The sequence below is a fragment of the Zingiber officinale genome, chromosome 7A (genome assembly GCF_018446385.1).
Source record: "Zingiber officinale cultivar Zhangliang chromosome 7A, Zo_v1.1, whole genome shotgun sequence".
In the NCBI taxonomy this organism is placed as follows: Eukaryota; Viridiplantae; Streptophyta; class Magnoliopsida; order Zingiberales; family Zingiberaceae; genus Zingiber; species Zingiber officinale.
In genome coordinates, this window is record NC_055998.1 from 8,714,509 (window position 1) to 8,739,711 (window position 25,203).

Here is a 25,203-nt window from a genome sequence, read left to right on the forward strand (position 1 = left end):
GAAATTGACAATCCTCAGAACAGATGCCTATCCTACAAGAATCACCAAAAGATTCAAATGAAGTCCAAACACTTAATTTGCGTGTTGGTCTGGAAAGCCGACGAGATCTGGATTAAAAATGAGGATGAATGAGAAAAGGATGAGAAGTGGAGAACGCGTACTCAAATGGAAAAACAAGCCAAAAATGGAACAATTTTTTTTTTTTAATGCTGTCTCATAATTGATTTATTTAATTTTACTTCTCATAATTTAAAATATTATATTTTATTCTTAATAATTTGTAAAATAAAAATACAACATCTCACACCTATTAAGCACGTGTGTAACGCGCATGACAAAGTTAAGCAAAAGTTTAAAAAGGTAAAAGTATAATTTAAAATAAGGATAGTTTTAAAAAGTTAACGTTAAAACATTAATAAATATAAATAAATAATGTGTTAATCACAACTATAAGTGAGCTGTTGAGTACGATCGGCAGCCGTTGGCCTTATCTCAACTTAAGCCACGATTGGCATGAGTCAGCACATTTTGGTCAAAGTTCTCTATCTATTTTGACCAAATTGGAATTGCCCCGCAAACAACGCCTCGCCCGCATTTTAAGTCACGAAAGATTCCCTCTCTATATATAACGAAAGGGGGGATTCCCCCGATTCCCAAATTACACGCCTTGAATGGCAAGCGCCACTAAATTCTCCGCAATTGCCTCCCGCGCGCTCTCCTCCCGACGCCTCTCTTCCTCCGCCTCCTCCCTCTCCGCCGAGGTCCCGTCCGCTCCGCTCGACCTCGCCGACACCCGCCGGCTCTTCGCCTCGGTCCCCACCTCCGCCCTCGTCCGCTCCCTCGCTACCCTCTCCGCCTTGGCCGCCGCCCCGCTCGTTGACCTCGGCACCGCGGCGCTCCGGGCCTCGACGGCGGCGAAGGAGCGGAACCTCCTCCGGGCCGCCGTATTCGCCACAGCCCGCGCGACGGTGCACCGCCACTTCTGCGCCGGCGAGGGGGTCGAGGAGGCGGCCCGCACGGTGCGGGAGATGTGGGCGGGGGCGAGGCTGCGGTCGATCCTGGACTATGGGATGGAAGACGCCGACGACGGCACAGCCTGCGACCGAAACCTCGCCGGGTTCCTCCGCGCCGTCGAAATGGCGGCGTCTCTTCCGATCGCTTCCGTAAGCGTTTTTTGTTTTCCTTCCCGGGCAAGTAATTCATTTCAGCGCACGTCGCTAGCGAAGAGGCGTGCCGTCTTGCTTTTGTATTGTGTCTCATGGAATCCTCGTTTTGAATAAGTTGTTACTTTACATCCCTATTCCTAAACCATCACGTAATCTAAAAGTTCGTCTTTCTTCTCATCAGGCAAGTGTATGTGTAAAGATCACAGCTATTTGCCCCATTTCATTGCTAGAAAGAGTTAGTGATCAATTGAGATGGGAGCAAAGAGATCCATCGTTTCCACTTCCATGGAGGACTAATTCATTCCCGGTTCTTTGCCGTTCCAGTCCCCTCTATCTCACACCTCGTGAGCCAGAGCCCCTCTCAGAGGTCGAAGAGGACGGCCTCCAACTCGCCCTCCAAAGATTATCAACGATTTGCCAAAGATGCGTAGAAGCCAATACCCCTCTCCTAATTGATGCAGAGTACACGTCAGTCCAACCTGCAATCGATTACTTCACATATAAGGCAATGCAAGAGTTCAACCGCAGCGAGCAACCTATAGTGTACGGCACAATCCAGACTTACTTGAGGGATGCCAAGGAGAGGATGGTGAGCGTCGTTGAAGCTGCAGAGGAAGAGGGGTTCTCTCTAGGGGTTAAGCTTGTGAGAGGTGCCTATTTGACCAGAGAGACCAAATCGTCGTCCTCCATGGGCGCGCCATCTCCTCTACATGCGAGCATTCAAGAAACACACGAGTGCTTTGATAGTTGCGCTTCCTTCATGATGGAAAGAGTCAGCAGAAGACCCGGTGCAGTTGTTCTCGCCACCCACAATGTTCAATCTGGTAAATATACAGATTGGTTAGTTTGTTGACAATTGAACTCGCAGTGATCTGGATGAGCATTTACAGGGCAAGCGGCTGCGACGAAGGCAGAGGAGCTGAGGATCGGAAAAGATGATCAGAAACTGCAATTCGCACAGCTGATGGGGATGGCAGATGGGCTTTCGTTGGGACTCAAGAATGCAGGTTTCCAAGTGAGCAAGTACGTGCCCTTTGGGCCGGTGGAGCAGGTCATACCTTATCTCCTTAGGAGAGCGGAGGAGAACAGAGGATTCCTTTCCACCTCTTCAGCAGACAGAAAATTCATAAGGTTTGTGATGTTTGTTAGTCTCTTAAATGTATTTAGTTCATCTTTTGACAAAAAATGTTTACGTATTTGATATCGGATTGCCAATTTGTTCTACAGGAAGGAGCTGCTGAGAAGGCTTGTGGCAGCAGTGGCTCGAAGAACTTGAATTACATATCTAAAGAATGTATTTTATATACGCAAGCAATCGATGCTCTAGGCAAAGTAGCTTGTACATTTGTACATAGTTTAGTGCCAAAGATAATGAGCAGATTTATTGAAGATATTTTAATTATATGTTTCCTACCATTTTTGTCATTTGGACATCTTTTTAATGACACAACAATTGTAGCAGTGGACGCAAATCGATTGATCCCCTTTGGAAAGGAGGGTGAAAATCCTTTTGATACGAGTGATGAAGAGGAGCCCATGGAAGATGAGGTAAATTAGGGAAGAATGACTGACGTTAAAGTCAAGATAGTCAAAATCTAGGTCTACTGACTAGGTGTAGTAGGTTGAACAGGCCATAGAGCATGTCGGATGTCGCTATTCGCACAGTCGTCCGTGGAGGACTTGCGATTGCGGTTGAGAAAGCAATCGTAAATCCTAGACTATCATTCCATCCGACCGGGTTATATGGTCGGTCGGATGAAATGTAACCCTCTGACAACAGAAAAACTGAGTGAAGGAAGCTAGGTCTATTCAGCATAACGGAGCGGGGATGTCCCTATCGAACGACCACCGGTCGTCCTACAATAGGACTCACCTACGTATTTCATCGTATCCTTTTGGAGATTTGTGCCACTGACAACAGAGCATGTTTAGCAAGCAAATCATACTTTAGAAGCTTCTAACTTGTCACATTGGGGATTTGCTTCTCGCTTAAGGAAAAGTGTCAGTGACACTTTTCGACTTTTCTTTTCTAAGGACATTTTGAAAAATGAGATATGTGCACAAACGCTACAGTTGCAAAAGATGAAATCGTTCACCCCTACGCTCTTGCCTTATCAAACTCAAAACTATCACGAGAGAGGTAAATTATGATTGCCGAGAGGGTAAGTGGTGGGTGGGATGAGGTACATAAGGTCTGAAGATTTACGTCCCGATATCCTTATGATTCGATCCCGCATTCTCAACTATAAGCATAACCACTACTTATCATCTCGATAATCCCGTAAGATTTATCATTTATATAAATGCTACATGAATATTATAAAAGAGGATTTCTCTTCATTAAAAATTGACTTTAAAAGAACAACACCGAAACTCTTTTAAGCCCAGTATTAACACCTCCTGGATTACAGGACTGTACAGAACCTTAAAGCGACGTCTCGGGTCTACCCTCTGCTCCACTTTCCAACATGATCAGAGTCCAGGAAAATATTTTGTTATTCTGATGAGATCCGAGTCAAACAAAATAATTCCACGCGGCGTCCATGGCTGATTGATTGGATAATAACAACATCACACCTAGGGGTGCAAACAAACCGAATCGAACCAAATATACAGAAAAATTTAAGGCTCGAATTCGGCTCGAAATAAGTATATTCGAGTTCGAGCTCGATTCGAAGCTCAAAAAATTCAAAATGTTTGACTCGAGTTCGGTTCGAATTAGGGCTCGGGTTCGAGTTCGGCTCGAAATATTCGAACATGTTCGCGAATTATTCGAATTATTGCTCGAAAATATGTTCGAAAGGCTCGAAATTTATTTATTTAATATATATTTAACTTATATTAATAAATATTAAGGCTCGCGAGCGGCTCGAACAATATCATTTGGGCTCGAGTTCGGTTCGAAAAAAAATTCGAACATGTTCGAGTTCGGCTCGAATTCGATAAATTCGAATACGAATCGAATATTTTTCAAACCGGCTCGAAAAGCTCGCGAGCCGGCTCGATTCGTTTGCAGTCCTATTCACACCACAGTTTTGTAAGCCTGGCACCCGCAATCATTGATGGAGTTGAGGATCTGTGAATCACTGCTCCTGGCGCTTTCGCCGTAACCAGCATCGTCAGGAGATTCAAACTCCTTCTCCAGGATTTGCCCTCTTTTAGGTTATTCTTCCTGCTGTTTGCCATATGATCGGTAAACCTTCATCGGACAGCAACTAATTTGTGTTGTGACTTCTGATTGAAGCTTGGCTATAATTATTTTAGCAACGATTTTGAAGAATTTCGCGTGATTTCGTCTTCCTGTTCGTCAACAATGGCTGGTTGTACAGCTGCGACGAGCAACTTCAATCTCGCCCACAACCTGCTCGATGAAATTCGTAGCCATAAAAACTGCAAGAAGATGGGGAAGAAGAAGAAGAATGGGATGTATGGCTTTGGGTTGAGGCCATGCCTGCTGACGTCGTTGCTCGTTATGGACTCAAGAAGAAACCTTGCGAGCAGCCCGAGAGATGTTCGAGCAAATGCTTCAGAGTTTGATGTCGAGGTGGATGATAATTTTTCGGGAGTGGATGATGATCTAGCATTAGAGTTGGGGCCTGCACTCCCAGCTAGCCTCAATTGGCTGTGGTCGCTCTCGAGCTCGATCGATGATCCATCACCTAGAGGCTGTAGGAGTATGGGATTTGGAGTGATATTTGAACTGAATGGAGTTCTTGTGGAGGGCGATGATCCTGAATTGGAACGATGCGCTTGGTGTTTGATGTGCAAGGAAGAAGGCAAACAATTTCCGTCAGATAATGAATTAAGGTCGATGGAGGGAATGTTGACTGAAGAGGCCATCTCAGAGGTCCTCGGCTGGTCTGAAGATCCATTGGAGCTTCAAAGCTTAGCTGCACGGAAGGAAGAAATATACTGTTGTTTGCGTGGTTGTGATTATCAGTTACGACAAGGCACAATGGTGTTCTTGAGCAGACTTTTGGATTACGGGATACCTATGGCAGTGGTATCTGCACGCCCTAGAAATGGCCTTGAACAAGCCATTAAAACTGTTGGGTTGGAAGAATTCTTTACTTGTGTGGTGGCGGCAGAAGATTTAGATAGGGGGAAGCCAGATCCTGAGATGTTCAAACGTGCAGCAGATCTACTTGAGCTTGCCCCGGAACAGTGCATTGTAATTGGCAACTCAGATTTGTCGGTGGCAGCTGCCACCAGTGCCGGGATGAGTTCTGTGGTGGTGGCAAGCAATAAACCTGTCTATGAGTTCCGAGCTGCCTCGCGGGTGGTAAGGTGGCTTAATGAGCTCTCTGTTGCAGACTTGGAGAGAAGTACCAATCCAATTCAGCGAAGAGCCAGGGAAACACATATGGAGATGGATTAGTTAAGCAACCTTCAAGTACATCTTTCATTGACATGAATTATATAATTAACATATCCATGTAAGAACCTTGTTGACCTTATTGTGTATGGGCTCAACAAGTGATTGTTGAGCAGTGGATTTGATTGGTAACCAGTGATTGTTGTCACAAGTTGAAGATCGCAACACGGAGAGGCTGCAAGAAGTAACTGAAATTTAGCTGATGTTCAGTAGGGCTTCTGAGCATGTTGATTTTGGAGGGAGCAAAGTCATCATCCCTGGATAAGACCCAGTGGAGCTCAGTAGTTTGTGTTGTCCATGTTACATGCTTTCTTTTAGTTCACTAAAGGTTCTCTTCTTTTGTGATCTCTTTGTCGGAATATCCCAAATGCTTAAACTTCTGTGAGTGTCGGAAAACCATCTATCGTTCTGTGTTAATTGATTGAACCAGCTCATCCGCCCCTCTATCCTCCGGAATGTCACTCCGGCCATCACTTTCTTTCCTCCCCCACCATAAATATAAAGGCAAATAAAAGGACACTGATGGACACACACACACCTTCTACTCCGAAATTTGCTGGCCCCAAACCCTCTACCACTCCAAATTCTTATCCCCTTCCGATCAATGCTCCTTCCATAAATCGGTCTGTCTCAAACTCTTCTTACGAGTGAATTCGTGCAACTGTTGTTGTGATTCAGCGACTGGCTAGTCTATCCAGTACCTTGTCATTGACCATCATTTTATGCATGGATAATGTGGAGATGAACCATACGCAGCAGGAGCAACAATTACATGGCCTGTTCTCGTGTTGGGGCAAGCTTAGACTGCCCTCTCTTTGGCAGAGCCTGCGGCGCCGCTGCCGTATCCGCTGCCGCTGCGACCGGTTGGGCGTCCGACGAGGTAGCTTCGAGTATGATCCACTGAGTTATGCCCGGAACTTTGATGAAGGCTGCCGGGAGGACGATGAGGAGGAGAATGACCGCTGCGCTGTCTCATCGAGGTTTGCTGCCCTTCACCCGCCGCAGGCGCTGCCTATGAGCGGAACTTCAGCTCGAAGTTAATCGTAGATACAACAACTTGTGCTTGATGCTTTTATATCGACTGACTATCATCAATGGAGCATCATCCTGCTATTTCTCATTCCCGATGACCGTCAACGGAACAATTTCCAGCGTTTGATTGCAACATGGAGATGAATGCTATCAATCTCAAAATGCTTATTGTCATATGTTGAAACTGTGCTATCATAAATCAAACTAGAACATATTTATACCTTTTGTTCTTGTTGTAATTGTCCTCCTCAAGTATTCTCTAAGAATAATTATGTTCATTTCCACTAATTTATAGTAACTAAGAGATAAAACTTGCAAGACGCTTAATTAAAATGATGATTAATATTTATGGATTTGAGATGTATTTGTCAAGTAATGGATTAAGACAAGACGTGGAACGATTAACTCGCTTAAGCTATGCAATGGTTTCAGAGAGTCTAAGCAATTGTTCCTATGCAATTGATCAAAGTAAAGCAAGCTAGACAGGTAAATGTTTGCAGAAAATCTGACTGAAACCTACAAGATGAGGGATCTCTGGACAGGCCAGAACATGATGGAGCAGATGATGATTTGTGACCTGTTGAGATGAGTAGTTCATGAATCATGATCCCCACTATCAGTTCGTATAGAACTGGCCTTTCAGATCGATGATCTAAAACTTCACTGAATTCCTACATCCTTCTAGTGATCAAAAAAAAAAAAAAAGTGGCAGAAATGTATAGTTTTTTGATGCCCAAGACAGAGTAAGTAACAAGGGGAATATGCTGCTATTTTCACTATAGTAAATGCTGTAAATGGTGCACAAGTTGTGGAGAAAAACCACATCGTCTCCAATGTACAATAAGCCCATTCCTGTTCAAAACTCGGACTCCATCTGAGAGAGGGTTTCATGCACTTCTGCTACTCTTACTTTATCCCACACTATCCTACTACAACCACATTAGCAAACAAGAACTGAGAAAATGGTTTCATTTCAAAACTGGGAGATGCATCTGCGATGGCAAGCGGCGGCCGGCCGCGAGCGGCACGGCTTCATCTCTTCCTTCCACAACCTCGCAATGTCCGACGCCGCACGGACCGCGTCTGAGGACGCTCCGGCGAGGCCTCTCCTTGTGAAGCCCACCGCGTAGAGCCCGTTCTCCCCTTTCCACCCGTCCGGAAACGAAGTCTTTGGAAACCCATCCTTGGAGAAGAAATCACATCCCTGCAACCATCCATTAATCACTGTTTAGTTATATTAATCACCAATAGAGAAAAAGAGTTCGAGCCGTTCGTTTTCTGTACCTGAAGCCATTGGGGGACATTGCTGCGGTATCCTGTGGCCAAGACGACGGAGTCGATGTCGAGTACATTGCCGTCAACGAGCTCCACTCGTCCCAGCGAGAACCGCTTGATGCCGGGTACAACCTTGACGTTACCGGATTTTATCTTGCCGAGGGCGCCAGTGTCCAGAACAGGGGTCTGCCCCTCCCTGTTTTTGAGCTCCATGGGACCCGTCAATGGCCGCCTCAGGCCATATTTTCCGATGCCGCCCAGCACCAGCCACGCCAACAGCAGCAGGATCTTGTCCACCAGCCACAGAGGAAGCCACTTCATCAGCAGCACCGCCAGCTCGAACGTTGATTTCCCCATCACCTCCCTCGGCAGCACATGAACCTTGAACCAATCGAGAGCAATCTTTCATCAGAGACATGCTATAAAATTGGTAAAGACGTCGTTTTTTAGTGATAAAGATAAAGGTTACTCACAGAGTCGCGCACCACCATGGCCGGGAACGCGTTGTGGTCGCAGAGGTCGAGGGCGAGTTCCATGCCGGAGTTACCGCATCCGACGACGAGCACGCGCTTCCCGCGGTAGGACTCGCCGGACTTGTAGTTGCAGGCGTGCGTCACTTCGCCGCCAAACTCCCCCAGCCCCTCCAGCTCGGGTACCACCATCTCAGCGTTCTCGCCGGTGGCCACCACCAGCCAGCGGCAAATGTACTCGACCTCGAGGTTCCGATTGCCAGCCTCGGCGCCAGCGCCAGTCGTCCTCACCCGCCACAGGCCGCTGGTCTCGTCGAACCGGGCCGACTGAACGGCCTGGTTGAACCGGGGGTTGATCTCGAAGTTCCTTGCGTATTCTTCCAGGTATTCGACGAATTGTCTCTTCGAAGGGTACTCTGGGTAGTCCTCCGGGAACGGCATCCTCGGAAGCTGGCAGAATTTCTTGGGAAGATGGAGCTTCAGTCGGTCGTACGTGCGTCTCTGCCACAGCGAGGCGATGCAGTCGGCACGCTCGAGGACCGCGTACGGCACGCCGTGCTCCTTGAGGCACGCCGCCAGCGCCAACCCGGACGGCCCGGCTCCGACGATCACCGGCCCGGTCACCAACACGCACCTCCGAGAGAAGTCAATTCGATCCATCATACTCGCCATTAGTTGCTAGCTTGCACTCTGAGATTGCAATGGGGATTGCAAGAACAGAAATGCAGCAGTGGATATTTATAGTGCAGTGGGGAAGACTGAGAGGAGTGGAGGTGTTTAAGTAGGTGGTGGGCAGGGCGTCTGGGAGCTGCATGTGAGTTGAACTGCGGCCGCCTCGATTTGTTTAAATCTTCGGGAGCAGTTAATGTTTCTAAAATATTGATCAGGCAAGGATAAAATTTCAAACACCATCATGCTGGAAGATAACAACCTCCCGCAGTAACTGTTGAGTCCCCTGTTTTTTGTTCTTAAAACACTTCTGTTGGGGCATTTTACGATGCCACAATAAACAAAGCTAAAGCTATATTTTAGCTGTGGTTGGATAGTGTCAAAGAGCAGTGAACAGAAGAAAATTGACGAAATATCGAGTGCTAATCAGTCAGATTCCTAACATGTAAAACTGTTGATTGAATCTCAACAGAGGACTTGATTCTCTGTGCATGCAAATTGTTAGATCACAGATCGCTGGAAAATTGGACCGAGTTTGTTTTAGGACTGGTTATAATCTTGATACGGACCCAGATGTTTGCTCCACATTCTCAAATTTTTATCTAGAAGCAATTACAAAAAAGAAACGTTGTGGCACGGATGAATGGAGGAACATGGATGAATGATTAGTCAGCTCTTCTCTAGCAAGCAAGTGATATGCTAAAATTAGCGATCAAGGATCACTAGCAAGCAAGTGAGAGCTTCTTGCTGATTTCCAAGAAGTGCAATGCCTACTTTTGTTGGTGTATATGCTGTATTTTTAATCAGATCAAAGAAAGACAGATCAAAAGGGGGAAGGAGAGTCAAAGATTAATCAAAAGAGTGCTTTCATACCTACTGACTTATATTCCGAAATACTCTATTCTAGTTGATGATTAGAGATATATATGCTCCATGAGATTTCTCTGAGATGGTAGTTCACATTTAATATTTGCATTTTCGTCAATAATTAAAGGCACCGAGCTGGCACAGTTTCTTTAGGTGCGATTCAACAACCGAATCGCCGAATCCTAATAGAAGGGACTAGTTTAACGAAAGAAGATGTGAAAGGAAAGAATGAATAAAGGCAATGAACAAAGTGCCAAATCTGAATCTGAACTTAATAAATTCGGCATTTTACTGAACTGCTTTGGCAGATTTCAAAATTTCTCATTTTGATTACTTAATTTTAATAATATCAAAATCACCTCGCACATTTCTGTTATACCCCCTCCTCTTTGTTCTCAAAAGTTTCTCTCTTTTTTTAATTTTTGTTCTACTTATTCAAAAAAAATTTACTAATGTTAATTTATTTTGTCAAATTCAGATATGAGGGCATAAATACATTAAGAAGATTTTCAAGAATATATTAATTTTGATTTGAATTGATTCAGAATTATCCATCATTCAATTTTAGATAAAATTAAATGACGAACCTATATTATTCCAAAATTTAAAAATTTGATATATTTTGAGCTAAGAGAGTCTTAGGAATCCAATGGTAGTGTTAGTTAATAAGTATCATTGTCCTAGGTCTTATAATGAACATGTGATAAATTTTATCAAATTTTTATAAATTTAAAAATTCAATGCTCTTAATTTACTATATTGAATTTAGATCTGAAGACATAAATATACTAAGGAGGTTTTTAGGAGCCCAATGATTTTGATTTAAAATAATTTAGAGTTTTCTAGGTCTATCAATTATTTTCACATAAAATTGGATGATGAATCTACACTATTCAAAAATTCAAAAATTCAAATTTTGTTTTTTTTTAATAAGAGGAGTCCTATGAATCCATTGATGATGTTGGTTAGTGATTATCATTATCTTAGGCCTTATAATGATTTTACAATAAATTTTATCAAACTTTTATAATTTTAAAAATTTATTGTTCTTCATTTATGTTTCAGTCAGATATGAGAGCATGAATATATTAAGGAGGATTTTAAGAGTATATTGATTTTGAAGTGATTCGGGGTTCTTAAAGTCTATCTGTTAGTTTTGTCCATTATATTTATAAATCGAGAGTTATGTATTTTTAAATAAATAGAGTAAAAATTTAAAGAAAAAAAATAGACTTTTGAGAGCAATGAAAGGGGTATAACAGAATGCATTGTGTGATTTTAGGGCATATTTGGTTCAATTTATCATGTATAATCTTAGTTATGTGATTACCAGGTAATCACATAACTAAGGTTATGGGGAATAAAACATAACCAAATGTTGTTTGGTTCAATATAGATAATGTAACAAAAATTTATTTGTTTGAAGATTTTAATGAATAACCTAGTTTAATATTTTACTATATTACCTTCAGTTACAAAACCAACTATATATATATATTATTTAAATTCTACTATATTTTCATGTTTTCTTTATTTTTATATATTTTTTATTTTGTTTGTTTTTTTTATGTTTTTTTTATTTTTTTCATTTTTTTCCCATTTTTTATTTTTTTAGGTTTTTTTTAAAATTTTTTATTTTTTTTACATTTTTTATATATTTTTTATTTTTTAAACATTTTTTATTATATTTTACTTTTTTTAAAAAAAAATACGTTTTTTCTATTTTTTCTCATTTTTTAAATTTTTTCTATTTTTTTATGTTTTTTTATTTTTTTTAAAGTTTTTTTACAATTTTTTTATTATTTTTTATTATTTTTTATTATTTTTTATATTTTTTAATTTTTTTCTTTACATTTTTTTTCACATTTTTCTCTTATCGAAGGTATTTTAGGTAAAGAAATTCGTTAATCTCGGAATAAAAAAAACTTCAATTTTCCGAGGTTTTCCGATTCTTAGTTGTAAGCCCTTTTTGTTGATATATCAGACATGAAACATTACTTGAGAATCATCGATTACCTAAATCAAACAAGATTTTAATTAATAACCTTGAATGGATAATCAAAATTATCAAATATAATATATCTCTAACTAAACGTACCCTTAATATTATGAAAATTGAATAGATAAATCCCGAAATTTGTATGCACAGTTCAGCAAAATGCCGTAATAAATTAATTAGCGGCTCGGAACCAATTCTTTGTAAATAACGAGAGCCAACTGATCCATATTATTGTATTAATCTAACCCTTTATTCGTTCATGGCATTGACCAAGTTCAAATATGCTTTTGTGCTTGCATGTGGATCGGCATATGCATGAAAACTTGTAATATAATTAGTTATCTCACCTTCAAAATCATGTTATTTGTCACATGGCATGAGCCCATTGGAGAATCAAGATGCCTTAATAATTAGCATAGATTCATTGGCTCATCCTAAATTACAAATTTTCAACTACTAACGGTCAGGTTCCTCTTCTGTGTGGTAGGTATTCAACTGTCTAATTTAATTACATGTGGAACAATCATTATTGTTACTATTAGCCTCACTGATTCTGATTTATTAACTGAGAAATCTGACTTTATCTGACTTTGAGATCATGTGAAATGATCAGACAAGAACACTTTGATCGTTTCAGTAACAGAACATGAGTTAGACTGATCAATTAGGACTGATTAATCACTTAATTAATGAACAAGAGGTGCCCTTCCAAGATGAACCACATGGTGAGTGGACATATAAATAATTGACATTGGGCAGAGGAGAGCACATTGCAACAATTTTGATGTGTTTCCTTTACTTTGCACGCTTGTTTGCATCGTGTTCCATACAGATACAAAGATGGCATGGACAAATGAATATTTAGGGCAGAGTTCCTTTTATATTATGTAGGGCTTGTAGTTCTTCAAGAAATAGGTTCATGCTCCTCTTGCCACAAGTGATATGAAGATATTATACTACTTTTGATCTTCTAGTGAATGCGAACTTTAGCTAAGGGTTGAGTTTCATTCATTGAACACAACTAAGTGCTAGTTATTTGTGGTGTCATTTTTTTTTTCTATTTTATTAATATTTTTCTTAACATTGTCTCTTGAAGTATATTGGGCTCCTAAGTGGCCCGAATCAAGTTTTAGAGGTTTCAAATAGGGGTGTAAATGAACCAAGCCGTTCGCGAGCTATTCGAAGCTCGATTTGATAAAAGCTGTTTGAGCTCGTTTAATGAGGCTCGTTAAGATAAACAAACCAAACTCAAGCTTCGTAATATTCGGCTCGTTAGCTCGTGAACACGTTCGTTAAGCTCATAAACAACTTTTAAATAAAAAAATAATAGTTTTGATATTGAATTTATAGATTTTACACTCTACTTATGAAAAATATAGACAAATATATTAAATTTATTTATTAGAATAAAATTATAAATTTTAATAATAATATTATATTTTTTTAAAATATATAATTTAGTTTTTAATGAATATTTAAATTTATAATTTATATTTATTAAGCTCGTTTAGGCTCGATAAAAGTTCAAATAAGCTCGTGAGCCATGAATATATTCGTTAAATAAAGCTCGAGCTCGGCTCGATTATAAACGAGACAAGCTCAAACATTCAAGAGTTCGGCTCGGCTCGACTCGATTACACCCCTAATTTCAAACACACTTCTAATCATCCAAAATCTCATGCACTCAAACTAAATTTAAATGCTAAGGCAAATTTATATCAATTAAGTCATAATATATTATATAATTTTTAAAATTATAGATTATTTGAAAAAATAGAAATAATTTTCAATCCTTTATTTCACAAAACAACATATTGCACAAAGAGGATTTTATTCAAGGAAATATAATGGATTATTACACTTGTTTTGTTTAACACTAAATACTTTCCACGCATGAAAGAAAAAGAAAAGAAAATGTAGGATATAAAATTTTATTTAACTTTTCCAATATGATTTTGGAGAAAAAATTATGAATCCACAGTTTAAAAAAAAAAAATAATTAATGAATATTCCTTTTGGAATATTCATCTTCTGAAATTTGGTCATCAAAACTTAGTAAATGCATTGAAATTGGTTTCATTTCTCATCATTAACATATACCAATGGTGATTATTGATGAATATGACAATGCTTCTCTCAAGATAAGTAGCCAAAGAGGACGTAATAAACATAAGTTGAGTGAGTAATCATAACATCTATTTCTTCTTTTGGAATTTGGTCATCAAAACTTAGTAAATGAATGAAACTCACCCCAATATCATCTTTTGATACCCAATACCATCTTTTGGAATTTAGTCATTAAAACTTAGTAAAATTGGTTCCGTTTCTCATTATTAACATGGGCCAATGGTGGTTATTGATGTTACTTGAAATGCATATTCACAAAATTATAAACATTTATGGTGGGTGTTCGTAAATCCTTTCCAATTTGATCTTCTTCCTTGTTGCGAAAGGACAATCAAGATACAAAATCGAAAATCTCTCTTTGGTTTACATACCAAATTCCACTTTCACCTTGAATGTTCTTCACCACCGATTCTTATAGATCCGGTCTCATCTTCATTTATAGCTTGGACGTTGATCCTATTCGGAATCTAAGTCAGACGGACCGCCGGGTGAGGTGGATGGAATGTTGATGGAGTCGCGATGTCCCGGAGGGAGGGTATGATGAGATAACTTCTGTGTGGACCAAGTCGTCAAAAATCCTTTGGTCAACGCTACCTGCAGCCAGCGACCGGGTCACCCTGGTCTCTGGTACCATGAGGCTTGGGGCAGATCCGACGAATATATGAATAACAGGCTAATAACATAATAATGAGATAAATGAGGGGCGAGTACGAAAAACGTACCCTGGTCCAGGAGAGCGCCCTCGGATGGGATGCTGCTCGAGTTGTCGTGTCCCGGAAGGGTAGATGAATGTGCCAAACGAGGAGCTGGATCTGAGGACACAGAGCCGAACGCGGTGGAATGAAACTGGATACGACCTCGGCACGCAGACCGAGATAAGACATCGACACGCAGGCCAGGATACAAAGATCGGCACGCAGGACGGGATACGAATATCGGCACGCACGTCGGGACATAAAACATCACATAAGTTTGGTCAAAACATAATGACAACGAGGGCTCGGGGGCCTGATCGACATCCTAGGCATACGACACTACGGATCGAGCGTCGGAGAACCGGATCAACGGATTTGACGTGCCGGCAGCAGCTCCAACAACTACGATGGCAACATGAAGAGAGGAAGAGGAGGGCGATGGACTACTGGCACATGGCAACGTGAGTGAGGGAGAAAATGAGGGCTCTGGTGGCGTGCGTCTAAGCCAGTGATGGCGGGAGGCGGCTGTGCCAGCGAGAGAGAAGAGGAAGGGCAGAGGTGGCGCAAGAAGGACCCGACAACGGCGAGACCCTCTGGCAAGGCAGTGCCGAATGGGGGCGGCGGCGGTGTCCCTCACTGCTGTGGTGGCAGCGAGGAAGGAAAACGCGAGCTCCTCCCTTGGTTCCTCTTAGCTGCGGAAGAAGAAGGCCTCGCTAGTGTTAGCGTCGGTCTAACCAGCGACGGTAGAGGCATGGAGAGGAAGAAGGAAAAGGAGATGTTGTGGTCGACGTCGTGAGGAGAAGGAAATGGAAGGAGGAGGTTGTTGCCGGCGGCCGTCGCTCGAGGGTGGCAGTGAAAGAGGGAGTAGAGGGGAGCGGCCGGCGTCAGCTAGGAGCGTGAGAGGGTTGGCGGTGGAACAAAAACGAAGGAGCAGACACGAAGCCCCCTTAAACCCTAAACAGTGGAGGACAAAACTACTCCTCCCTCCTCTCTTAATTACCCTTCTACCCCTAAACCATATCCACATCAAACGTAATAACGGTAGTGCGTGCAGTAACGACACATAACAGTAATTACTTTACATTACTAGACATAACAGTAACTTCAAGTTTCATGCACATAGTAATGTTAACATCTCCCACTCACCCAAATTAAACCACAAAGGTAAATGATAACAAAGATCATGAAGAATAAAGATCGATAGTCATAAAGATCAAATTAGAACATTCAATTCATACTTAAAGAAAAATAGTTCGTGTAACAATAAACACACTGAGCAATTACTGCTAAGAAAGTTGTTATACTTAACTTAGTTACTCTATCAAATGAATTAGAGACATTAATAACTTGCCTTTATCCTACATTAAATCATTTATATTGATATGAACATCTCTAATCCTTCATAATGACTATTATGTCGAGAGTATGTTTAACATTTCAATCAATACAATTATTCACAATTATATTTTAAGTACTCAACAAAAAATATAATTGGTCAACCAATGAATAAATGTCAAAAATGTAAATTAATTTTAATATTTATTTTTAGCTAGAATCTATTCATTCTAATCAATTGATTTCCTAATTATGCTCCATAGACCAAATCATCTATAGTCAATAAGATACATACTAAAGTAGCAGACACTGAGTAGAACTTCATTTAAATAGTTAAATAGTCACTTAGGGTAAAACTAAGATTAACTTATAATCTCAAGGGTCTCATATAATAGAAAAGTAGAGATCCATTCTCCTACTACCCTTATTGTCGCCATAGTACATGTGGTGTGACTTACATGCTATAATATTTTCCTACTACCAAAAAGAGTGCATGTTTCTTTTCTCAAAAATTTAACATTGCATAGATTTATCCTATATTCAACTTATGAATTCCAATATGACCTTTAGCAGATTTAGTAAATGATGGTTTCATTTACTCCGATCATTATTAATACATAAATAATCTAATCTTGACACAATTATTAAGACGATCAGAACTTATAGGTATGTCTCTATTCACAACTACATAAATTGTCCCATAAGTAATAATCTTATCTCTATTTATACTTAACAAATAGAGATGATTGTCTATGTGAGTGGACCAATCTCAACTTGCCAATATGTTTACCAAGACTTTTATTCAAAATGTAATAACCGTTGGACTGCATTGGCCGGCTAGAAGGGGGGTTGAATAGCCCTGTAAAAATAAAAAAGCAACCCTTCTCGATCTTTCAAATAAACACTTGCATAAATAAAGTAAACAAATAAAACAGGAAAGAAGAGGCAAAGGGGTTTTACTTGGTTACAACCGGGGAGGTTATTAATCCAAGGAAGTTGAAGCACACTAATTGTCTCCTTCAAGCGGAGAAGCCTCTTACAACATTTAAGCGCAGAAAATAAAGAAGCTAAACTACAAATGAAGCGCACAAGTGTTAGAAATACTAATTGCTTGTCTGTTCTCTAGCTTCTGGACCAAGGCTGTATTTATAGCATTGGTCGGGGCACCTGAAAGAGTTCCAGGCATCTAGGAGGGGATAAAACTTTATCCCCGATGCAACGGTCAGCGCCCACGTCATTCTGGATAGAATAAGCATTCCAGGCACCCGGAATGGTTCCGGGCGCCCCGAACTATTTCGGGAGCCCTGTACTATTCCGGGAGCCCCAGGCTGTTCCAGGTACCCCGGGTGGGGAAAGTAAAAGTCAACCTCGTTGACTTTTTCAGCCCGGGTCTTCTGCTTCGGCTCCGTTCGCCTCGGTCCGGGTCTTCCGCTCTCTTGGGTAATCTCGGCCATCCGGAATAGGGCTCACTCTATAACGACCCGACCCTTTGGCCTATTGGGTGGCCCTTGCGGCGACCCACTGTCGTCGGCCCATTTGGCGACCTCTATGTCGTCGACCGACGACCCTTGGCCGTGTCGTTACTCACTAGGACTTTCCACCCCTGGCCAGTGGATTTTTGCCTCCCCCGGGATTCGAACTCTAAACCTCCAGGCTTAAGTATTAGAGTTTATGAATCCTGGTAACCAAGTGAGATGATCTCACTTGGTTACCAGGATTCATAAACTCTAATACTTAAGCCTGGAGGTTTAGAGTTCGAATCCTCGGGGATGGGCCGACGACATAAGGGCCGCCAGTTGGGCCGCCACAAGGGCCGCCCAAGAGGCCAAAGGGTCGGGTCGTTACAATAAAAAGGCGCCTTTTTATTGTAACGACCCGGCCCTTTTGGCCTCTTGGGCGGCCCTTGTGGCGGCCCAACTGGCGGCCCTTATGTCGTCGGCCCATTTGGCGACCTCTCATGTCGTCGACCGACGACCCTTTGGCCGTGTCGTTACTCTCTAGGACTTTCCACCCCTGGCAGTGGATTTTTGCCTCCCCCAGGATTCGAACTCTAAACCTCCAGGCTTAAGTATTAGAGTTTATGAATCTTGGTAACCAAGTGAGATGATAGCACGTTATAATAGGTGCTCTGATACCACTCTGTAACGACCCGCCTTCTACTACTAGGCTGTAAGGCGAATCGTTACGATTTTTGCTAAACTATATTGTGCGGAAAGCTGATCTAATTAAATTTTGCTACTAAACCGATCAAAACTTAATGCTCTGGGTGTACCTAGGAGTTGTACACTTGCTAGGGGAGACAACCTATGCCTCCCGGATGACCTGCTAGCTGTAATCAGGCATTTCAATCGATCCATAGATCGATTGGGCTGTCGGATCGATCACGGGATCGATCCAGCTTGATACTGGCACGATAGAAGTCTCTGGATCGGTCGGCGGACCGATCCAAGAGCTTTCTCTTCTTATTTCGCTTCTGTACGCACCTGGATTGGTCTGCCGACCGATCCAGGACCTTACTGATCGGTCGGACTGACCGATCAGCGAGCCTCCGTGCGTCTGCTGCGTTGGGCGCAGCTGGATCGGTTTACCGACCGATCCAGGAGCACCCTGATCGGTCGGTAGACCGATCAGTTCACCTCCCATGTCTCTGTTCGCCTCTGGATCGGTCGGCTGACCGATCCATGAGGATACAGTAGCATACTGTATCTGTCTGGATCGGTCGGCTGACCGATCCAGTGACACAGCCAGGCCCTGATCGGTCTGGAGACCGATCAGAGTTCTGATTTCGAATCTGAACTCTGATTTCAGCCCCTGGGTTGTGCCAAGACTCCACCTATCAACTATCCCATGCATGATAACTATTCTAACAACATGTAATAACAATTTTAGACTTAAGCTAGAGTAAGGTTCACTGGTTCATGGCATTTTAAGTCACTAAACACATTTAACAATTGAAAGTGTATGAAAGTAAAAATTGCTAGAGTTCTAATTGGTTAAACTTGCTAAGTCCCCTAAGGACCTTTGATTCTGGTTTCTGCCACACACACCCTCTTTGCATTGCCCTCCAGCTTCCTCTGTTAGTCCATCTTTCCTTTACCTTTATCTGCAGTATAAGGAAAAGTAGAATCTGTAAGCTTAAAGCTTAGTAAGAAACCATCTACCTCACAAAATCATGCATTCGATGCAGTATGCTTTTAAATCATGCTATTTGAAAATATGCACTGAACTTACTAAGACATGGTATACTGAAATCGTAAGGCATAACATATAAGCATGGCATAAGCACTGAATCATGGCAAAGCAACCAAATAAACACTGAACTGAATATAAGCTAAACTAACTGAAACTAAATCTGTAACTGGAAACAAACTCAACTAGCATCACTGATTTTGAGTTTTGAAATCTAATACATAAGTGAAAATATTAAACATGCTTGTTGGGCCCTAAGAATCAGATTTCTTGTGCGCATCCCTACTAGACTCGGGTTTGCAAGTTCCGAATTTAGCGAGGTTGTCTAGGCTATCTGAACCTAGGGACGATCGGAGTCCAACCCAATGGATATCTAATCCAAGATACAGTGCCACTGAAAATAAAATACTGATATCTATAGCTAACTGATATAACATGTTGTTTCTAGGTTATCTGAACCTAGAGCTAGGTTGTCTGAACCTAGAGGCGACTGTGGGAGCCCACCCATTGGACCGTAGTCCCATACAGCTAAAATAAACTGATTTACTGTTTTAAACGCTTCTAATGCATTTAACTGTAGTATTAAAATGCCTAAGTTGCATTTTTACGGATCTAGTTATTTTATCGAACACTTAGTGTGCCCCAACTCTCCTCTTTATTAGGGAGACCACCTTTAGGCAGCCGACAACGTCTACAACCCCAACTGAAGAGGGTAGGCGTGTCCGGCCCATCTAAAGGTGCTCAACTAAATCCCTAAATCTGAGAGGAGGGTTAAAACACCCTACATGTCAACAAAATCTGCATATTACTAATCTAATGCATAGAAAATCCCAAACGGAGCTATTATACTGCAGGTGAGGGGTTTCTTACCTCTTGATCGTAATTTCTTACGATTCTATTCGCTAGAGTTCCGGTGGAGATGATCCTCTCGACGATCCGATCACGTCTTCGCGTTCCTCTCGCGGAGAAGAACCTCTTTCGTGTTGGAGTCGTCGCCGGAAGATGAACCTATGGACCCTTGCCTTGGTGTACCGTGCGTGAGGAAAAAGGAATCAATTATATTTATATTAGAATTAGGCCTAGTTACCCACTTAATATAAATATGAATCCTAGTTGTAGAAGTGGTGATCATTCCAGCACTAATGCACCGGATCCCATCAGAACTCCGAAGTTAAGCGTGCTTGGGCGATAGCAGTACTTGGATGGGTGACCCCTGGGAAGTCCTCGTGTTGCACCTATTTTATTATAACGACCCGACCCTTTGGCCTATTGGGCGGCCCTTGCGGCGACCCACTGGCGGCCCTTATGTCGTCGGCCCATTTGGCGACCTCTATGTCGTCGACCGTCTCACTAGGACTTTCCACCCCTGGTTAGTGGCAGGATTCGAACTCTAAACCTCCAAGTGAAGAAATCTACTTCATCAAATGCAAGTCCGTCTTTATACTCTTCTAACAACTAAGTATGTAAATATTAATAGGAATAATCATCGCGTGTGCGGAATACCACGTTGGTAACCTTAACCTCCTTGTGTGCACTGTTATTGTTGGACAAAGCCTCCCGTGATTTACCGCAATTCCAGACAGTCGGCGGCCAGCCTAAAGGGCCTTTTATTGTAACGACCGGCCCTTTGGCCTCTTGGGCGCCCAACTGGCGGCCCTTATGTCATCGGCCCATTTGGCGACCTCTCGTGTCGTCGTTACTCCTAGGACTTTCCACCGGCGGTGGATTTTTACCTTCCCGGGATTCGAACTCTAAACCTCCGGTTTAAGTATTAGAGTTTATGAATCTCACCAAGAGATCATCTCACTTGGTTACCGTGATTCATAAACTCTAGTACTTAAGCCCGGAGGTCTAGAGTTCGAATCCCGGGAGGCAAAAAACTAGCCGGTGGAAAGTCCTAGTGAGTAACGACGGCCAAGGGTCGTCGATCGACTCGAATGGGCGACAGGGTCGCCGGTCGCGCGCAAAGGGGTCGCTATAATCAAAAGGCGCCTTTATTGTAACGACCGCCCTTTGGCCTCTTGGGCGGCCCTTGCGGCGCCCACCGGCGGCCTTTATGTCATCGGCCCATTTGGCGACCTCTCGTCATCGACGACCCTTTTTGTCGTTACTCTGGGACTTTCCACCCACGGCTGGATTTTGCCTCGATTCGACTCTAAACCTCCGTGTTTAAGTATTAGAGTTTATGAATCTCGCAACCAAGTGAGATCATCTCACTTGGTTACCGTGATTCATAAACTCTAGTACTTAAGCCCGGAGGTCTAGAGTTCGAATCCGGGAGGCAACCAAGCGTGGAAAGTCCTAGTGAGTAACGACACGACCAAGGGTCGTCAGTCGACGACGGCCAGGTCGTTACAATAAAAAGGCGCCTTTTATTATAACGACCCGACCCTTTGGCCTATTGGGCGGCCCTTGCGGCGGCCCAACTGGCGGCCCTTATGTCGTCGGCCCATTTGGCGATCTCACTTGGTTACCAGGATTCATGAACTCTAATACTTAAGCCTGGAGGTTTAGAGTTCGAATCCTGGGGGAGGCAAAAATCCACTGGCCAGGGGTGGAAAGTCCTAGTGAGTAACGACACGGCCAAAGAGTCGTCGGTCGACGACATTAGAGGTCGCCAAATGGACCGACGACATAAGGGCCACCAGTGGACCGCCGCAAGGGCCGCCCAAGAGGTCAAAGGGTCGGGTCGTTACACACTCGAACCCAACTTTCGGCCTTCTCGAGTAGCTTTCCGCTCTGACTTCTTGTCCCTCGAAAACGCCACGTGCTTACTTCTCGTCTGCCAGCGTACTCATTCGTAGCTTTTCGTCCCTCGGACGCACCGAGCCCATCAGCTCTCTCCCGTGTCGACCTTCTCGCTAGCTGCGTCTCTTACTCCCCGAGCAATCTTTCGCTTTGACTTCTCGTCCCTCGGAACCAATGCACGCTTTCTTCTCGTCTGCCGGGGTACTCTTCCGCGGCACCTCGTCCTTTGGATGCATCGAGTCAGTCGGCTCTCTCCCCGTGCCGTCCTTCTCGCTAGCCACGTCTTCCGCTCGACTTCCTGCGCTCCTAAGTTCTTACACACTTAGACACAAGGTTAAAATACGACAGGACTAACTTAACTTGTTGATTACATCAAAATAACCTTGGGATTCCAACAATCTCCCCCTTTTTGATGTGAGCAATCCAAGTTAAGCTAGGGTAGCTAGCATAAATTAAAAGTAATTAAATTTTGCAATGAAAGTGCAAAAAGATAAAAAATTTAATTTTGATGCTACTTCCCCCTAAACTTAATATTACCTTCTCCCCCTTTGATCACATAAAAAATGGAGTTCCAAGAAAAAAAATGTAAGGGTTAATCCTTTGAAATAAGCAAAGTATATTTATATGAAATACTTTGAAAGATAGAAACAAAAAGAATTTTCTGATAGTTTTTTTTAATTCAATTTTTGAGATTAAAAAAAATAGAGCATGCATTTTCCAGATTTATCACAAATTACATTTTAGATAAGCAAAAAAAAAAAAAAAATCCTTCGCAGGGATAACTCAAACGAAAATTTTCATGGTTTAACTTGTAAAAAGAATAATACTGACTTATTTTTTATTTAGACAAAATTCGTTCTTAAGTTATTGTCATTTCTTTAATATTATATATGATATCTAAATTTCCATTTTAGTCTATCATAATTTTTCAAATCATAATTTTTCAAATTTGAAGCAGAAAATATTGAGCATGCAGAAAATTATATTCTTTCCTTTATCATGTTATTTTCTATTGTTAGTTTGTCGAGATTCTTTAATTGACAAGTTGTTGCTTGAGTTTCTTTTAACTCACTATTCTTAGTAAATAATTTTTTAGATTTTAATTCGCAAAATTCTTTCGACAAGATAATTTCTAATTTACAAAAATCATTCGACAATGTTTCTAATTCGCAAAAATCTTCCGACAACGTTTTGATTGACTTAATTAATTGGTCAGGAGATGAAGACCATACCTGACTTACCTTGTCGACTTTTGATTCTCCCCCTGTTGAGTTGTTTTCTTCAAAAGACTCTCCCCCTTCATTGATGCTCATTTGGGATAAGCTTTATGTGTCCTTGGGATGGAATTCGGCTGTTAGGGTTGTCCCGGCAGTTTCCTCGATCTCGGACTCTTTTGACGGTGACTTGGTGTCCATTAAGGAGTTGGATTTGACCTCAACTGGTTCTTCATAGAGCTTCAAAAACTTTTTCCAAAGTTATTTTGCGCTTTTGTATCTTCCGACTCTGTCGAGATCCTTGGCAGGTAGTACGCTCAAAAGACTGGACTTAGCCTTACCATTTGCCATAACCTCGTTATGTTGCTCGTCAGTCCACTGATGCTTCTTAAGTTCTTCTCCTTCTTTGCTTTTGGGCATTTCAAAACCATATTTCATTGTTAATAACATATTAAAATCGGTTTTAAAATAAACCTACATTCGTCGCTTCCAAAAAGCGAACTCCCCCTCGAACGTTGGTGGGTAGATGTTAGCTCCGACCATCTCATTGCTTCAGTCGGCGGTTATTCCTTCTGAAGTATCCTTACTCTGATACCACTTGTTGGACTGCGTTGGCTAGTTAGAAGTGGGGTTGAATAGCCCTGTAAAAATAAAAAGCAACCATTCTCAATCTTTCAAATAAACACTTGCATAAATAAAGTAAACAAATAAAACAGGAAAGAAGAGGCAAAGGGGTTTTACTTGGTTACAACCGGGGAGGTTATTAATCCAAGGAAGTTGAAGCACACTAACTGTCTCCTTCAGGCGGAGAAGCCTCTTACAACATTTAAGCGCAGAAAATAAAGAAGCTAAACTACAAATGAAGCGCACAAGTGTTAGAAATACTAATTACTTGTCTGTTCTCTAGCTTCTGGACCAAGGCTATATTTATAGCCTTGGTCGGGGCGCCTGAAAGGGTTCCAAGCGCCTGAGAGGGGATAAAACTTTATCCCCGATGCAACGGTCAGCGCCCACGTCATTCTGGATAGAATAAGCATTCCGAGCGCTCGGAATGGTTCCGGGCGCCTCGGACTCTTCTGGGTGCCCTGGACTGTTCCGGGCGCCCCGGGTGGGGAAAGTCAACCTCGTTGACTTTTTCAGCCCGAGTTTTTTGCTCCGACTCCGTTCACCTTGGTTCGGGTCTTTCGCTCCTTGGGTGATCTCGGCCATCCGGAATAGGGCACACCCGAACTTAACTTCAGGACTTCTCGAGCAGCCTTCCGCTCCGGCTTCTCGTCCCTCGAAAATGCCGCGTGCTTCCTTCTCGTCCGCCAGCGTACTCATCCGCAGCTCTTTGTCCCTCGGATCCACCGAGCCCATCATCTCTCTGTAACGCCCTGACCCTCCTGCTCAAGGAACGGGGGTTACTTTATCTTACTTACTTATTATTAATCTTTTCTACTTTAAACAGCGGAAGTCTTATTTATAGTATTTTTTTTCTTTTTAAAACATTTCTTTTACTTTTCAAATCATCATCACTAACTACCTATCGTATAAAGTCACATAGCATGCTTAACATAAATTTAAGCCATAATACTAATAAGCATGATGAAATGTCATGGAGTCATGAAAGAACGACATAAGCATAATTCTTATTAGATAAAAGCAGGTCTTTCTCTTTTAGCCGAGCCACTACTACACACGTCCTTCTTGCCCCTCCTGCTCCTCCCTTAGTACATCCATTCCTTGCCTTTATCTGTGGTACAAGGAAAGTAAGCTATGAACACACAAGGCTCAGTAAGATCCTTCCTACTCATAAAAACCGTAAAGCATAGCATATTCATAAGGCATAAAGCATAAAGACAACTCATCATATCATGTATAAAAGCTTATCGTAACATAATCGTAAGGTATCATGACATATCATAAAGTGCATCCTATCATAACATAACATAATCATAGTATCATGGCATATCATAATATAATCATAAAGTGCATCCTAGCATAACATAACATAATCATAGTATCATGACATATCATAACATAATCATAAAGTGCATCCC

The 25,203-nt window shown here is 42.0% G+C and overlaps 3 protein-coding genes and 1 non-coding gene across 6 annotated transcripts; 3 read left to right on the forward strand and 1 right to left on the reverse strand.

Annotated features, from left to right (window-relative positions):
• Window positions 1-662: 662 nt before the first annotated feature.
• Window positions 663-2,583, forward strand: LOC122000920 (proline dehydrogenase 1, mitochondrial-like). Its single transcript, XM_042555423.1, has 4 exons — window positions 663-1,163; window positions 1,348-1,990; window positions 2,057-2,297; window positions 2,394-2,583. The coding sequence occupies exons 1-4, from the start codon at window positions 672-674 to the stop codon at window positions 2,440-2,442; spliced, it is 1,425 nt and encodes a 474-aa protein (XP_042411357.1). The 5' UTR covers window positions 663-671; the 3' UTR covers window positions 2,443-2,583.
• Window positions 2,584-4,186: 1,603 nt separating this feature from the next.
• LOC122000923 (5-amino-6-(5-phospho-D-ribitylamino)uracil phosphatase, chloroplastic-like) lies at window positions 4,187-5,926 on the forward strand. 2 transcript variants are annotated; one of them, XM_042555427.1, is made up of 2 exons: window positions 4,187-4,359; window positions 4,431-5,926. In XM_042555427.1, the coding sequence occupies exon 2, from the start codon at window positions 4,480-4,482 to the stop codon at window positions 5,542-5,544; it is 1,065 nt and encodes a 354-aa protein (XP_042411361.1). In that variant the 5' UTR covers window positions 4,187-4,359; window positions 4,431-4,479; the 3' UTR covers window positions 5,545-5,926. The 2 variants fall into 2 exon arrangements, with proteins under 2 accessions (XP_042411361.1, XP_042411360.1); XM_042555426.1 differs by having other exon boundaries at window positions 4,199-4,328; window positions 4,411-5,926.
• A 1,508-nt stretch (window positions 5,927-7,434) lies between these two features.
• LOC122000922 (probable indole-3-pyruvate monooxygenase YUCCA5) lies at window positions 7,435-9,142 on the reverse strand. Of its 2 annotated transcripts, none has more exons than XM_042555425.1 (3): window positions 8,322-9,142; window positions 7,858-8,229; window positions 7,435-7,777 (listed from the first exon to the last, which is right to left on the reverse strand). In XM_042555425.1, exons 1-3 carry the CDS (start codon window positions 8,988-8,990, stop codon window positions 7,547-7,549), a joined length of 1,272 nt encoding a protein of 423 aa, XP_042411359.1. In that variant the 5' UTR covers window positions 8,991-9,142; the 3' UTR covers window positions 7,435-7,546. The 2 variants fall into 2 exon arrangements, with proteins under 2 accessions (XP_042411359.1, XP_042411358.1); XM_042555424.1 differs by having other exon boundaries at window positions 7,858-8,250.
• An 11,177-nt stretch (window positions 9,143-20,319) lies between these two features.
• LOC122003210 lies at window positions 20,320-20,437 on the forward strand. Its single transcript, XR_006117866.1, has one exon. It is a non-coding gene; the product is annotated as a 5S ribosomal RNA (ribosomal RNA).
• The last annotated feature ends 4,766 nt before the right edge of the window (window positions 20,438-25,203 follow it).